At 35.4% G+C, this 15454-nt stretch overlaps 1 protein-coding gene across 2 annotated transcripts in view; it reads left to right on the plus strand.

The window, feature by feature from the left end:
* Window positions 1-15454, plus strand: part of TBC1D12 (TBC1 domain family member 12) — a 94495-nt gene that overhangs the window by 42900 nt on the left and 36141 nt on the right. Inside the window, exon 2 of one of the 2 annotated variants that reach the window (XM_032607446.1) lies at window positions 5813-5936. In XM_032607446.1, coding sequence (XP_032463337.1) covers window positions 5813-5936 — 124 coding nt within the window. Of the gene's footprint in view, window positions 1-5812; window positions 5937-11620; window positions 11660-15454 lie in introns of those variants that run through there. The other variant, XM_032607447.1, reaches the window with a different exon arrangement.

Consider the following 15454-nt stretch of genomic DNA (forward strand, 5'->3'; position numbering starts at 1 on the left):
TTTTCCTATTGTTTTTCAATTCTCTATTTCATTTTGTCCACTCTGATCCTTATTATTTCCTTCCTTCTGCTAGCTTTAAGTTTAGTTTGCTCTTCTTTTTCTAGTTTTTTTCAGGGCTGCAGTTAGATTATTGATATGAGGTATGGCTCTTTTTAAATGTAGGTGTTCACAACTATAAAATTACCTCTTAACATTGCCTTTGCTGTATCTCGCAAGTTTTGCTATGTTGTATTTCCATTTCAGTTCATCTCAGGTGTTTTCTAATTTATGATTTCTTCATTGACCTATTGGTTATTTAAGACTGTGTTGTTTAGGGACTTCCCCGGCAGTCCACTGGTTAAGACTCTGCCTTCCAATGCAGGAGGCGTGGGTTTGATCCCTGGTCAGGGAACTAAGATCCCACATGCTGCAGGGTGTGGCCAAAATCTGAAGAAAAAAAAAAAAAAAAAAGACTATGTTGTTTAATTTCCACGTATTTGTGAATTTTCCAGTTTTCTTCCTGTTATTGATTTATAGTTTCATTTTATTCTGGTTGGAAAAGATACTTTGTGTGATTTTAATTTTTTAAAACTTACTATAATATTTCTGCATTAACATATAGTTCATCCTGGAAAATATTCCATGTGGCCTTGAGAATTTGTATTTTATTGTTGTTGAGTGGGATGCCCTGTGTATGCCTATTAGGCCTAATTGATTTATAATGTTTAAGTCTTCTATTTCCTTTTTGATCTGTCTGGTTGTTTTATTATTAAAAGTAGGGTACTATAGGGCTTCCCTGGTGGCGTAGTGGCCTGCTGATGCAGGGGATGTGGGTTCATGCCCTGGTCCGGGAAGATCCCACATGCCGTGGAGCGGTTGGGCCCGTGAGCCATGGTCGCTGGGCCTGCACGTCCGGAGCCTGTACTCCTCAACGGGAAAGGCCACAACAGTGAGAGGCCCGCGTACCACAAAAAAAAAAAAAAAAAAGTAGGGTACTGAAGTCTCCAGTTATCATTGTAGAACTGTCTGTTTCTTCCTTCAGTATCATCAATTTTTCTTCATATATTTTGGAGCTCTGTTGTTAGGTGTGCATATATTTATAATAGCTGCATCTTCTTACTGGATTAAACTTTTCTTCCTCCAACATATAATGTTCTCTTTTGCCTCTTGTAACCTTTTTGACTTAACATCTATTTTGTATGACAATAATATAGCCACTCCAGCTTTCTTTTGGTTACTGTTTGCTTTCAATATAATTTTCCATCCTTTTACTTTCAACCTCTTTGTATTCTTTTTATCTAAAATGAATCTCTTGTAGACACCATATAGTATTTTTAATCCAGTTTGCCAGTCACTCTCCTTTTAATAGGAGAGTATAATCAATTTATATTTAAATTCATTGTTGATGAGAAAGGATTTACTTCTGCCATTTAGCTTTTTGTTTTCTGTATGTCTTATATGGTTTTATGTTCCTCAGTTTCTCCATTATCACTTTTTGTATTTAGTTGAGTTTTTAATTTTTTAAATAAATTTATTTATTTATTTTTGGCTTGTGTTGGGTCTTTGTTGCTGTGCTCAGGCTTTCTCTAGTTGCAGTGATTGGGGACTACTTTTTGTTGTGGTGCACGGGCTTCTCATTGCGGTAGCTTCTCTTGTTGCAGAGCACAGGCTCTAGGCATGTGGGCTTCAGTAGTTGTGAATCACGGGCTCTAGAACACAGGCTCAGTAGTTGTGGCACAGGGGCTTAGTTGCTCCACGGCATGTGGGATCTTCCCAGACCAGAGCTCAAACCCATGTCCCCTGCATTGGCAGGCAGATTCTTAACCACTGCACCCACCAGGGAAGCCCTAGTTGAGTCTTTTTAGTATACCATTTTGATTCCCTTCTTTTATGTATATTTTGAAGTTATTAGTGGTAACTTTAGGGATTACAGTTAGCATCTTAAACTTAAGACAACCTAGTTTGAATAATACCAAATTCATTTCATTAGCATATAAGCTAGTTTCATTAGTGTACAAACACTATGCTACTGTACATCTCTGTTCCTTCTCCTTTATATTGTTATTGTCAGAGATTACATGTTTATACATTGTGTGCCCAACAACATAAATTTGTAAAGGTTATTTTATTCATTTACCTCTTAAATCACATAGGAAAAATGTGGAGTTACAGACAAAAAAGTACAATAATACTGGCTTTGACATTTAACTATGTAGTTAATTTTACCAATGTTATCTCTTCTTATGGCTTTGACTTTTCATTTCACTCTGAAGAACTCCTAACATTTCTTGTAGGGCGATCTGTTAGGAATGAACTCCCTTAACTTTTGTTTATCTAGAAATATCTTCATTTCTCCTTCATTCTTTTTTTTTTTTGTGGTACGCGGGCTTCTCACTGCTGTGGCCTCTTCCGTCGTGGAGCACAGGCTCCAGACACGCAGGCTCAGTGGCCATGGCCCACAGGCCCAGCTGCTCCACAGCATGTGGGATCCTCCTGGACTGGGGCACAAACCCGTGTCCCCCGCATCAGCAGGCGGACTCTCAACCACTGCACCACCAGGGAAGCCCTCTCCTTCATTCTTGAAGGATAGATTTGCTGTATATAGAATTCTCAGTTGATAGTTGATAGTTTTTTTTTCCTTTCAGAACTTTAAATTATGTCAGCCTGACACCTTCTGACTCCCATGGTGTCTGATGAGAAATTGGGTGTTAATCTTATTGAGGATACCTTGTTTTTGATAGTCGCTTCTCTCTTGATGCTTTCAGAATTCTCCCTTTGTCTTTTGACAGTTTGACCATAATGTGTCTCAGAGTATAGCTCCTTGAGTTTATTCTGCTTGGAGTTTGTTGAGCTTCTTGGTTGCGTAGATTTGTATCTTTCATCATATTTGAGAAGTTTTTAGCCATTATTTCTTCAAAATTTTTTCTGCCCCTTTTGTTTTTCTCTTCTGCTTCTGGCACTCTTATAGTACATGACTCTGCTCATTTTTATTCATTCTTTTTTCTTTGTGCTCCTGAATTCAATTAGGAATAATTGATAAGTTCAGTAAGTTCAATTGTCTTACCTTCATGTTTGCTATAGTGAATTTTTAATTTTATTCTACTTTTCAGCTCCAGAATTTCTGTTTGGTTCCTTTGTATAATTCTGTCTCTTTAATGATATTCTCATTTTGTTCTACATTTCCCCCCTTGATTTCCTTTAGTTCTTTGTCCATGGTTTCCTTCAGCTCATCAAGAATATTTATGACAGTTGATTTAACATCTTAGACTAGTAATCTCATTGTCTCAGCTTCCTCGGGAATGGTTTTTGCCAAATTCTTCTTCCTGTGAATTGTCCATACTTTGCTCTTTCTTACTATGTATTGTAATTTTTTTGTTGAGACCTAGACATTCTAAGTATTATAATGTGGTAACTATGTAAATCTGTTCTCTCACTTCTTAGTGATTGCTGATTTTTGCTCATTAAGGGCTGGAGTCATCTGTTTGTGTTATTTCCAAACTGTTTTTGCAAAGTGTGTAATCCTTTTTGTGTGTGGTTGCAAGTTTCTGTTCTCTTATTACTGCAGTTAGCTGGTGACCTGACAAAGATTTCCTTAAATGTCTGGATCAAGAAAAGGGACAAAAAGAGTTCTCTTTTAATATTCTGTTAGATACCACCAATGGAAGCTGCTGCTGCCTGTTCCATAAACTATTGCTCCTGGAGCCAGTGGGCTGCTATCCCCACAACTACAGGAGGGAGGAGCTGAGGAATGGGGGATGGTAGTTGGTTCACACATGCTGTTAACTTAGGAAAGATCAACAGCCTCTCCTTTCACACACTCTCTTGGTTGTTTTAAGTGTCTGATAAGGTACTGTAGCTCTAAAATGGTTGATTCCAATTGCTCTTTCCGTCTCAGTTTTTACTTTGGTGGAGGGATTGAATTCTAGGTCTTTCTACTGCTTTATTTTGCATCAGTGATGTCTTTTGAAGTGCAGATGTTTAGGTTTAAGCTCAATGTCACATTCAAGAATCCTTTGCATAAACCATGGTGACAAAGTTTTTCTCCTGTGTTTAGCATGGTTGGATGGCAAAGCTTTGGTGTGTAGGCAGGCCATATAGAGGCTTGTGAAGGAAGCATGGCTTGATGAGAACTGTCTGGGGAGTACAAGTGAGCTGTGTGGGGCCTACAGAGGGAATTGGTGCATCAGTGCTGGCAGGAAGCCTTTGGGTGCCAGTTTACATGTTAATAAGACTTCAGGAAAGCCATCTGCAGGTTAAGTTGCTAAGGCTGTAAGTTTGCTCAGAGACTTAATGTTCTGGGCATGTGACTGAGCAGAGTTCTACTGGATATCCTCATACCCAAACCACTGACCCACTCTGCATCAGCTGGAAGCCACAGGAGAGCAGAGCCCCTTTCTTCTGTGGTGTCCCTTTAGTGCCCTCTATTGAGTAAGCTTAACAGCCTCATGTTTATTTTGAAAGGAGAAATGCTCAAAGGAATTCCATGTTGTCACAGAGCATATATTGCAAGGTGAATATAGAGCTATAAGGCAATAAATTGATGAGCAGCACATAAGATATCAAATAGTGTTTAAATTAATAGGCCATCGTTTGAGGCTTGAAATTTTACTATAAATATACCAGTCCTCAGTATAATCATTACTGAAAACCTCCAACTTAGAGATCTTATAGAGAATTGAGTCGCTATATGTGGTCTCAGAGATGAAACCTCTAGAGTATCCTAAGCAGAAATTACTCTAAATTGTCATCAGTTCACTTCCATTGCACACCCAAGGAAGTGAGAGTGTTTCTTTAACTTATTATTGATTAACCCATATTCTTTTGTAGGAGTCCGTTGATACCTTTCTAAACTTGAAGAACAGCCTTAACGTTATGCATTAAAAACTTACCCCCTTCTTATCACAATAATGTACTTTTAAGAACAGATATATTTATATGATAGTTTGAAAGCCTGAGTTATTTGGGCTTTCAAATACTTTGTGACTGTTTGTAACTGTATGTGAAAATTTAAAATTTTCTTAATGAATATTTATATCACACCTTATATGAAGGCTTTATATTCAGTTGGATTCATTGTACCTTTCTGATTGGTTCATGGTGCCCTGGCATGCTATATTGATGTATACATATTTTGAATATCATTCCTGCTTACATGTGCAGTAGATACTTAATTTGGTTGGTAAGGGGATGGAGATAATAGGTAAAATCCTTGATCCTTGTGCAGATTCTTTTTTTTTTTTTAGATTCTCAGTGAGAGATAGTTTCTTACTAGGTTACATATTGATGTTTTTGCAGTAAGCTTTTCTTGTGCATACCTGTCCTAGGAAAAACAACTTGCATATACATATATTATAGGGATAGAGGCTCAGTAGATACCCTTTTATTTCAAGCAATAACAAATTATTGCTGAGAATAATTAAATAGTATTTTCCCCAAAGATGGTATTACTTAATCCTTTACCTGTTTTATATAAGTTCTCTTTAACTTTTTTGTTCTCAGATTCTTGGCTTTTATTGTCAAGTATATGTATAGTCAATTCTAGTACACTTTGTAGCTAACTCAAAGCAAATATTTACATTTTATTTACAGCTGTCATTTTTCTCCCAATTTGTTTATCTCTCTAATATCTCTGTTGATGATTCTTCTAATATTTCTTTATAAGCCAGGTAGTCTTAAGTGAGTCTTGTTAGTCTAATAGTAGTATAAGTAGTAGAAATAATTTTATTTAAAAGTATTTTGTATTTGTCTTGAGGATAAGCATACTTTAAAAATTATTATTAAGTAGTTCCCTGGTTACCAGAAACACAATTCATGTAACTTTTGTGTGTTTCAGAAACCTTTTTCCGAAAAGAACAAAGGAACTCAAGTCAGTTGTACATAGTGCTCCTGGTTGGAAATTATTTGGTAAAGTCCCTCCCAGAGAGAATCTTCAGAAAACTTCCAAAATCATTCAGCAGGTAAGTACTAATGTAGCCATGTGGTTTGTCTTGCTTTTCAGATATTCTTTTCTAGATAATTAACCATATTCTATTTTCATTCCTTTTTCTTTTTAACATGTAAAATTTTGGGACTATAGATATTTGTAGTAACTTTAACTTTTTATTAAAGCATGACATATTTTCAGTTATCTTTTATGGTTGTGAAAATTCTTTACAGTCATAGAACATTGATTTTGTTTCCTAGTTATTCCTTGGATAGCTTTTGTTTTTCCTTAGCAAACCATTGTCACCACAGACTTTGACTTCTAGCTGAACATGGTAGGATTTGCCAGCGGCACAGATTTTACAGATAATGGGTAGTTGTGAACTGATAAAGCAGCATAAAGTGAAAACCGAGTAGATTTTGAGGTCGAACTCTTTCCTTGGTCACTTTTCTGGTTTTCTGTCTTAACCAAGGACTTTGTGAGAGGGCGGGTGTATAGTCTGTTTCTAGTAATTTAGGAGCCAGTTCTTCTGTTCTCTGTTTTAATATCCATATTCTTGAGTTCTTAAGAATTTCAGATCTTGTTTGACTCCTGAGCTTGTGCTTCTCAGTACTAGGAGATAAGTGAGACTGGAATGCAGTGAGACTGTATCAATTTGTAGCATTTTTAATTTTAGAGAAGCTGTTTCTCAGGAGATATTATAATAAATTTCCTATTTCTCTCCTTCCAGTTGTAATTTATCAAATTTAGCACAGCCGGCATTTATAAAAATAATCACATTAAAGCAATAATCATCATTCAAATTGGAAAAAATACCTTCCTTTAAGTATTTAATAGTGTTCTTTTTTTTTTTTAATAGTGTTCTTTTTATTGCTCAAAAGAAAAATGGGTTTCCCAAGTAAATGAGAACATAATTTTTAGATCTTTGAAAGCTTTGTTATAGTTAGTTTTATTTACAAGTAATTAAAATAGTGACCAGTTTATATGTTGCTGAGACTTAAAACTGTAGTGCTATGATTCCCAAGCTGTGTGCCTAGGGCACCCCATGTGCTGCAGCTAACGCAGGGGGGAACCATGGCAAACTCAGTGATGCTACACATCTGCTGGATATGGTGCAGACTGATAGCTTGAGGTAGTACACAATTTCAACATTAAATGGCAATGTATTATTTTCTGTGGCATCGTATCCTTGTGAATCTGGTTTTTCCTAGTTTGCTATGATAAAAATCAGATACTGTGCAAAAATCAGTGTGGAACAGGGAATGAAGGTGATGGTATCCAATCTGATTTCAAGGTTTGTGAAATTGCACAGTGCACAAAAGGCACACATGCCCAATTAGTAATTAATTGTGGTTATTTAAGAATGCAATAAAATGTTTTTCTTTTAATTTATGTGTACTATTTTTTCAAGTGGTTATTACTAAGTGCTAGGACATAAATCTTCACTTAATTGTTGGACATAAATACTTATTAAACAGAATGTTTAAGGATTTCTGTTGGTTTAGGGGGCACCAAGAAAAAATTACTGAGACACTAAGGTTACTGTTAATCCATGAAAGTTTGGGAATCTTTGCTATCTGGACATTAACTTTTTTTTCGTGAAGTCTTTCAGAAGACCAAGTTTGCCCTCTAGAGGCAAAAACAGTGGTCTTGCTATTGAAGGTTTGTATTCTTGACTTTATGATAGTTTACCTGAAATATGCTTGTGCATATACTTTAATATCTTTATGTAAACTAATATTCTGTGATATTTTCTTACCATAGATGTCTAAATAAATTACTAGTGGATAATTATCTGTTTACCAATATGTCTGTGCCTTTAATGTGCTGTTTTCATTTTGGAAAGCCAAGGCCTCACCTCCTCTCTCCTTTTTATATATATGTTGTTTGAAAATTTGATTAGTGGTCAGGAAAAAACAACTCATTTTCATATGGGAAGAAGGAGTGAGTTGAAATGCAGTTTCTATCCTCTGTCCCTTTTCTGGCCTTTTACACATGATGATTTCTCCCAGCTGCTTCTTTTAATTTTTGAGTTTTCATTTGTGTGTAGGTGCTAATGTGTATTTTGGTGCCTTTTTCATGGTTCTGTTTGTTTTTGGGGGGCTGTGATGGATAGCGAAGTCATTGTTCCTCTGACCGTTTTCCACATTCAAAAATATGTATCTCTTTCACCATGTGATGGAATATGTTTCTGCCTCTCCTTTTCTGCTTTCTCTTTCCCTACTGTTTGTGTCCTCTACTCCACATTTGTCTCACTTTGCTGTTCTCTTCACTGCAATTGTCATTTTAAAAGTGGGCATGATTTTCTTTTATTGGTAATGGTAAAGTTATAACTTTCTGTTTCTGTTCCCACTTGAAAACATTTTTTTACAGCCCTGATTTCTAAACTCTGTAAAATATTATCAATATAAAACTACATTTGAGATCCTTGACCATCTATCTACTCCTTTCAAATGTGTGTTATATGTTTGGAATGAGAAATTTAAAATGATGTTAAGAGTAAAACCGTGAAGAGTGTTAAGACACATCTGTCATGTTTTAGGATAAGGTCTTAAGCTGTTAAGGCTACAGAATATGAAGATAGTATTCCAGTGTAAAACTGCCTGAAACGGTAAGGCAGTGCTAGAAGTACTAAGGAAAAAAGATTCCTTTGACCTTCCTAAAGATGCCTCACTTGCTTATTGAATGGCGAAACAGTAAAATTTGTTAGAATATTAGAGGAGTAGTAGTATTTTATAGGATAATTATTTTATTAAGCAAATATTCAGAAAGGAGTTGCCATATTCTTAAGGATGAGTATATGTTTGGGAGCCAGAATTTTTTTCTAGTAGAAAGACACCTATAAGATTATAAACCAAACTATAGAGTAAAGTAGTGTTTGACTTACCATCTTTTTCTTCTATTGTTAATTGCACAAATAACACGATTATGTTCTCTATAAAATATAAAACATAGGGCGATATGTCTCATTTTACTTTCCCTTCATATTTTTAGGCCTTTTAAAATTCAATTTTTGTATGGAAAACACAATTATTTTCATGTGTGTATGTTTTTACATATATGGTGTTATTTTTTTTCCACGAACAAAATATTACTATATATAAATTTTTTTTTGCCTTACTTTATGTGTTTTGTACCTGTAGATTTTTCAGAGATATGAAGTCCAATAGTGAAAGATACTTGTAGGTTAAATATTTTTTAAAGTTTTATTCTTGTAAATTTTATTAAAGGTCTGATCAGTTTTAGTGCTTTCCATGTTAACAGTAAAGAAACATAAACATCATTTTAGGGTAATAACAAAGTCAGACCAACTCAAATTTGACATTTAACTTGACAGTCAATTCCCAACTCACATGAATATTCATAATATTATTTTATGAGGATTATCACATGTGTTCTCTTGCAGGTGTGAAATTCCTGCTTGTGGCCATTTGAACCAGTTGGTGAGCCATGTTAAAAATTGCATCTATTGATTATAAATAGTATTTCAGTTATATTGTAGTTCAATTGACCTAAGTTTTTGGTTTTTCTAAATTAATAGGCTGAAGTTGGAATACAGCTACATAGTTTGTCTTATGACCTCCAAACTGCAAGTGAGAATTATTTCAAATGCACCATGTTATGTATAATTGTAACATGATTGCATACTAGATTGAGTATACTCTATTTATGTCAAACTGACAGTCTTTCAGTAGAAAGTGATTTTTTTGTTTGGCACTGTTTTTATATTGGCATCTTTTTCATTATGAGGAAATTAGATTGGAGTACTTAGATGATATTTCATGTTTTTCATCACTCGTCTTTCTGAGTGATGTTTTAGTTGCGTGGTTGAATCACTTTCAGATATCTTTTGGCAGGCAAGGAAAAAAGTTTTAAGGCACTAACTGATTTCTTAATCTGAGCATTTCAAATTGTCTAAAAGTAGGATAGGTCACGCTGCTCAATTAAGCCTTTGATTTTGAATTGTTAACTTCAGGAACAATAGCGCTGTGGAAAGGACTAGAATACACGTGCTTTGTGAGCAGTAAATATATAACACTTTGCAAGTGTAGAGCTTAATTTTCTGGTTACTAACTTTATTGGTGTATGTAGCATTAGGATACTTGAAAACAGTTTGTTGGTTTTAGTTATGCTTAAATATGGATACCTTTGGTGTAAAATTTGAGTGAGCACTGCAATAAATGAGCTACTTCCTTCATTGTTAAATTGTGGAGGGGCTGGACTATGTTCAGAGTTTGTTTTTGATAAGTCCTTAAAACTGTTAACACACTTGCATGTTTTTTCACCTTTATTTACCTAATGTATTGTCACCTTGAAAAGGTAGTGAATAATTACCTTTCTAGCCGCATGTGTGTTCCTTATTTATAGTTAATAATAAATTATTATGTCTTTCCTATGTATGAATAAATTTATTTCATAAATGTTAATTTGTGTGGTCTGGAGATTGAGAGACGACTTTATAACAGCTCTGGGCCTGTGCTTCGGGGAGAGGGGAGAAGTGTGAGCCTTAAGAAAGAAGGTTAAATTAGGTAAAGAAAACAAAAAGAATAAAGCACTAACCCCTTTAGGAAGAGTGTTCTCACTGTCCACTGAAACTCAAAAGTTGAGTCACTCTGTATACACGTTAGGCTATTTTGGCTTTTACATTGTCTTTAAAAGAGAAACTCCTATTCTATTCTTTCTTCTCCCAAGATTCCATATTTTACTTCAAGAAGCTGTTCAAAGACTCCTGCCACCCTCCGTTTGAACCGATAGACTGATCTTTTCTCACATTCCCTCCTAGTACACCTTCTTTCTGGTGAATCCCTTTAGATACAGAGCCCAAGGCATCAGAATGTGGTAGGATACCATTCTGTGACCGACTTACTCTGTGACCTCGTGTTAGCAAGCTCTAAACCTTTTCTCTAGTAGAACTTGAAGGACAAAATTCTTTAATTGATCCTAGATTCTTCTCAAAGATTGTCTGGCTTTCATTTCAATGAATGTGTAATTTATTCAACATACATTGACTGTGTATAATACCATAAGCATGGTTCAGGTTCTTGGGAAATAGATAAATATAAGTCCTAGCCTTTCAGTTATTCTAGCATAACTGTAGGAAGGAGGGGGAAGGTTCATATATGGTTTTAATATAGTGTAGTGAGTGCTGCAATACAGTTGTGAACCAAAGTATGAGAGTAGAGATGAAAGAGTGATTAATTCTGCTCAGGATGACATGCAGTTTCTGTGTTATGAAGTATACTAGTAGGAGTCCACCAGGTAGACAAGATGGGGAAAGACATTCCAGATAGAGAAAATTGAATGAACAAGCAGGAAAGCACCAGACTTGTTTAGCTCAATTTTAGGTCAGTATTTCAGGGAAGTAGGGTAGATGGTGAAGGTCCTTAGCCACAAGGTTAGAAAGTTGGGTTTTAACCAAAATACTTTGAAATAAGGCACTGAGGCATCAAATTCATATACTGGAAAAATTCTGGAGGCATTGTAGAAGTTAAATTAGAAAAGAGTGGGTTTGCAAACAAGGACATTAAGATTTATTGTAGTAGTCTATGATTCTGGTTCTCAAACATAGTGGATTATGTAGGGAATGTGTTAAAAATACAGATCCCTCAGCTCTTTACCTTGAGTTCTTAATGTCAGTTTTGTGTTTTTCAATTCTTGTGTTTCTGGTTGTTTCTTTTTCAAATCTGCTATATCACTTTTTGCAGTTTACAGTTCCCTGCTGAAATTTCAAGCTTGGCCTTTATCTCCTTAAACATAGTAAGTATAGTTTTTATAGCCTGTGTCTGATAATTCCAATGTCTGGAAATTCTATAGGTCTGTTTATATTGAATATTGATTCTGCTAGTTTTTGTTAGCAGATGCTATTTTATCTCTGTGTGTGCCTGGTTACCTTTGCTTGGGTGCTGGATGTATATTTGAAACATCATATGTAGAAAACAATTTGAAGTACATCTTGGTTACTTCCAAGTTTTATCAACAGTGAATAAAGCTGCTATAAACATCTGTTGTAAGTATTTTTGTGGGTGTAAGTTTTCATTTCTTTTGGGTAAATACCAAGGAGGCTGGTTGCTGAATCAGATGGTATTTTAATTTTGTAAGAAACAGCCAAACTGTCTTCCAAAGTGACTGTACCATTTTGCATTCCCACCAGCGATGAATGAGCATTCCTGTTGTTCCACATCTTCACCAGTATTTGGTGCTGTCAGTGTTTTGAATTTTGACCATTTTAATAGGTGTGTAGTCATATCTGATTGTTTTAATTTGCAATTGTGAATGAACATGAACTAGAACATATTTTCATATGTTTACTTGTCATCTGTGTATGTTATTTACTGAGGTCTTTTCTGATCTTTTGCCATTTTTAATTGGATCGTTCATTTTCTTATAATAATAAAAACAGAACTCAATAGAGTTTTAAGAGTTCTTTGTATATTTAGTATAACAGTCCTTTATCAGATGTATCTTTTGCAAGTATTTCCTCCCATCCCATATCTGGTCTTCTCATTCTCTTGACAGTGTCTTTCACAGAGTAGAGGTTTTTAATTTTTATCAAGCCCTGCTTCTCAATTATTTCTTTCATGGATTGTGCCTTTGGTGTTGTATCTAAATAAAGTCATCACCATACCAAAAGTAATCTAGGTTTTCTCCTGTCTTCTATAGTTTTATAGTTTTTTTGTTTTACATTTAGGTCTATAATCCATTTTGAGTTAATATCTGTGAAGAGTGTAAGTTCTATGTCTAGATCCATTTTTTTGCATGTGGATGTCCACTTGCTCCACGCCATTTGTTGAAAAGACTACCTTTGCTCCATTTTATTGCCTCTGCTCCTTTGTCAAAGATCAGTTGACTGTGTTTATGTGGAACTGTTTCTGGGCTGTCTGTTCTGTTCCATTGACTTCTTTGTCTAGTATTTTGTCAACACTGCCCTGTATTGATTACTGTAGCTTCACAGTAAGTCTTGAAGTCGGGTAGTGTCAGTCCTCCAACTTTATTCTTCTTCTTCAATACTGAGTTTGCTATTCTGGGTCTTTTGTCTCTACATATAAACTTTAGAATCACTTTGTCAATATCCACAAAGTTACTTGCTGGGATTTTGATTGGGATTGTGTTAAATTTGTAGATCAAGTTTGGAAGAACTGACATCTTGGTAATCCTGACTCTTCCTATCCATGAACATGGACTGTCTCTTCCTTTAGTTAGTTCTTCTTTGGTATCTTTTATCTGAGTTTTGTAATTTTCCTCATGTAGGTATTGTATATATTTTGTCAGATTTGTATCTAAGTATTTCATTTTGGGGGATGCTAATGGAAATATTAATGTGTTTTAAATTTCAAATTCCATTTTTTTTTTTTTTTTTTTTTTTTTGCGGTACACGGGCCTCTCACTGTTGTGGCCTCTCCCGTTGTGGAGCACAGGCTACAGACGCGCAGGCTCAGCGGCCATGGCTCATGGGCCCAGCTGCTCCGCGGCATGTGGGATCTTCCCGGACTGGGGCACGAACCCATGTCCTCTGCATCGGCAGGTGGACTCTCAACCACTGCGCCACCAGGGAAGCCCTCAAATTCCATTTTTTATAGCTGGTATATAGGAAAGCAATTGACTTTCCTAACATCCTGCAACGTTGCTGTAATTGCTTATTAGTTACAGGAGTTTTTTTGACTGTTCTTTCAGATTTTCTACACAGACAAGCCATGGCATCTGAAAACAAAAACAGTTTTATTGTTTTCTTTTCCAATCAGTATACCTCGTGTTTCCTTGTCTTGTTGCATTAGCTAGGACTTCCCATACAATGTTGACAAGTAGTGGTGGGAGGGGACATCCTTGCCTTGTTCCTGATCTTAGAAAACTTAGAGTTGTTGAGAAGTACCCCTATATTCCTTCTTTAATGAGGGTTTTTGTCATGAATGAGTTGAATTTTGTCAAATGCTTTTTCTGTATTGATATGGTCTTGTGATTTTTCTTTCTTAGCTTATTGATGTGATGGATTACATTAATTGATTGTCAGATGTTGAGCCAGCCTTGCAGACATGGGATAAATCCCACTTGGTCATGGTTTATAATCCTTTTTATACATTATTTGATTCGATTTGCAAATATTTCATTGAGGATGTTAGCAGCTATGTTTCTGAGAGGTATTGTTCTGTAGTTTTCTTTTAATGTCTTTGCCTGTTTTAATATTAGGGTAATGCTGGCTTCATTGATTAATTTAGGAAGTATTCCTCTGCTTCTGTCTTCTGGAAGAGATCATAGGGAATTGGTATAATTTCTTCCTTAAATGTTTCTTAAAATTCGCTGGTGAAGCCATCTGAGCCAAACTGCTTTCTCTTTTGGAAGGTAATTAATCATCAACACAATTCCTTTCCTCCTTCCTTCTTTCCCTTCCTCCTTCCCTCCTTCTCTCCCTCCCTTTCTCCCTTCTTCCTTTCATTTTTTCCAGCTTTATTGGGGGTATAATTGTTGATTCAATTTTTTAAATAGATAACAGGACTGTTCGGATTGTCTCTTTCTTCTGTGAGTTTTAACAGATTGTGTCTTTAAGGAATTTATCCATTTCATCTAAGTTATCAAATTTATGGGCATCTGATTGTTCATAATATTACTTTAACGTACATCAGATCTGTAGTGAGGTCCCCTCTTTCATTTATGATATTTGTAGTTTGTGTCTGCTTTCCCTCTCCCTCTCTCCTTTCCCTTCCTCCCTCCATCCTAGAGTTTGTAATATGCATTTACAGCTAATCTAAGCCCACTTTAAAATAACATTTACCACTTCTTGTGTAGTGCAAGTACTTTATAATAACAAAATATTCCTTCCTTCCATCCCTTGTGTCTTTGCTGATAACATTTACCACTTCTTGTGTAGTGCAAGTACTTTATAATAACAAAATATTCCTTCCTTCCATCCCTTGTGTCTTTGCTGTCATTCATTTCACTTATACATGAGCATGCTCTCACACACACACACACACACACACACACATGTAACTGAATATATCATTATTATTTTGAACAAACTGTTATCTGTTGGATCAGTTAAGAATAATAAAAATAAAATTTTTATTTTACCTTCATGTATTTCTTTCTGATGCTCTTTCTTTCTAGATGTAGATAAAAGTTTCTGACGTGTCATTTTCCCTCTCTCTGAAGAGCTTCTTTTAATAGATCTTGCAAGGCAGATCTGTTGGCAACAAATTCTCTCAATTTTTTGTTTGTTTGGAAAAGTCTTTTTTTCTTCTTTTTTTTTTGAAGGATAATTTCATAGGGTACAGAATTTGAGGGTTTTGCATTTTTTCTCTCAACACTTTAAATATTTCTCTGTACTCTCTCCTTGCTTGTATGGTTTCTGAGAAGTTGAATGTAATTGTTATCTTTGCTTTTGTATAGGGAAGGAATTTTTTTCACCTCTGGCTTCTTTCAAGATTTTTTTTTCAATCTTTGATTTTCTGCAGTTTAAATATGTTATGCCTACATATAGTTATTTGGGCATGTTTCCTGCCAAATTTTGTGTTCTGAACTTCGTGATCTGTGGATTGGTGTTGACATTAATGTATAGAA

Source organism: Phocoena sinus, chromosome 16 (assembly GCF_008692025.1).
Source record: "Phocoena sinus isolate mPhoSin1 chromosome 16, mPhoSin1.pri, whole genome shotgun sequence".
Lineage (NCBI taxonomy): Eukaryota > Metazoa > Chordata > Mammalia > Artiodactyla > Phocoenidae > Phocoena > Phocoena sinus.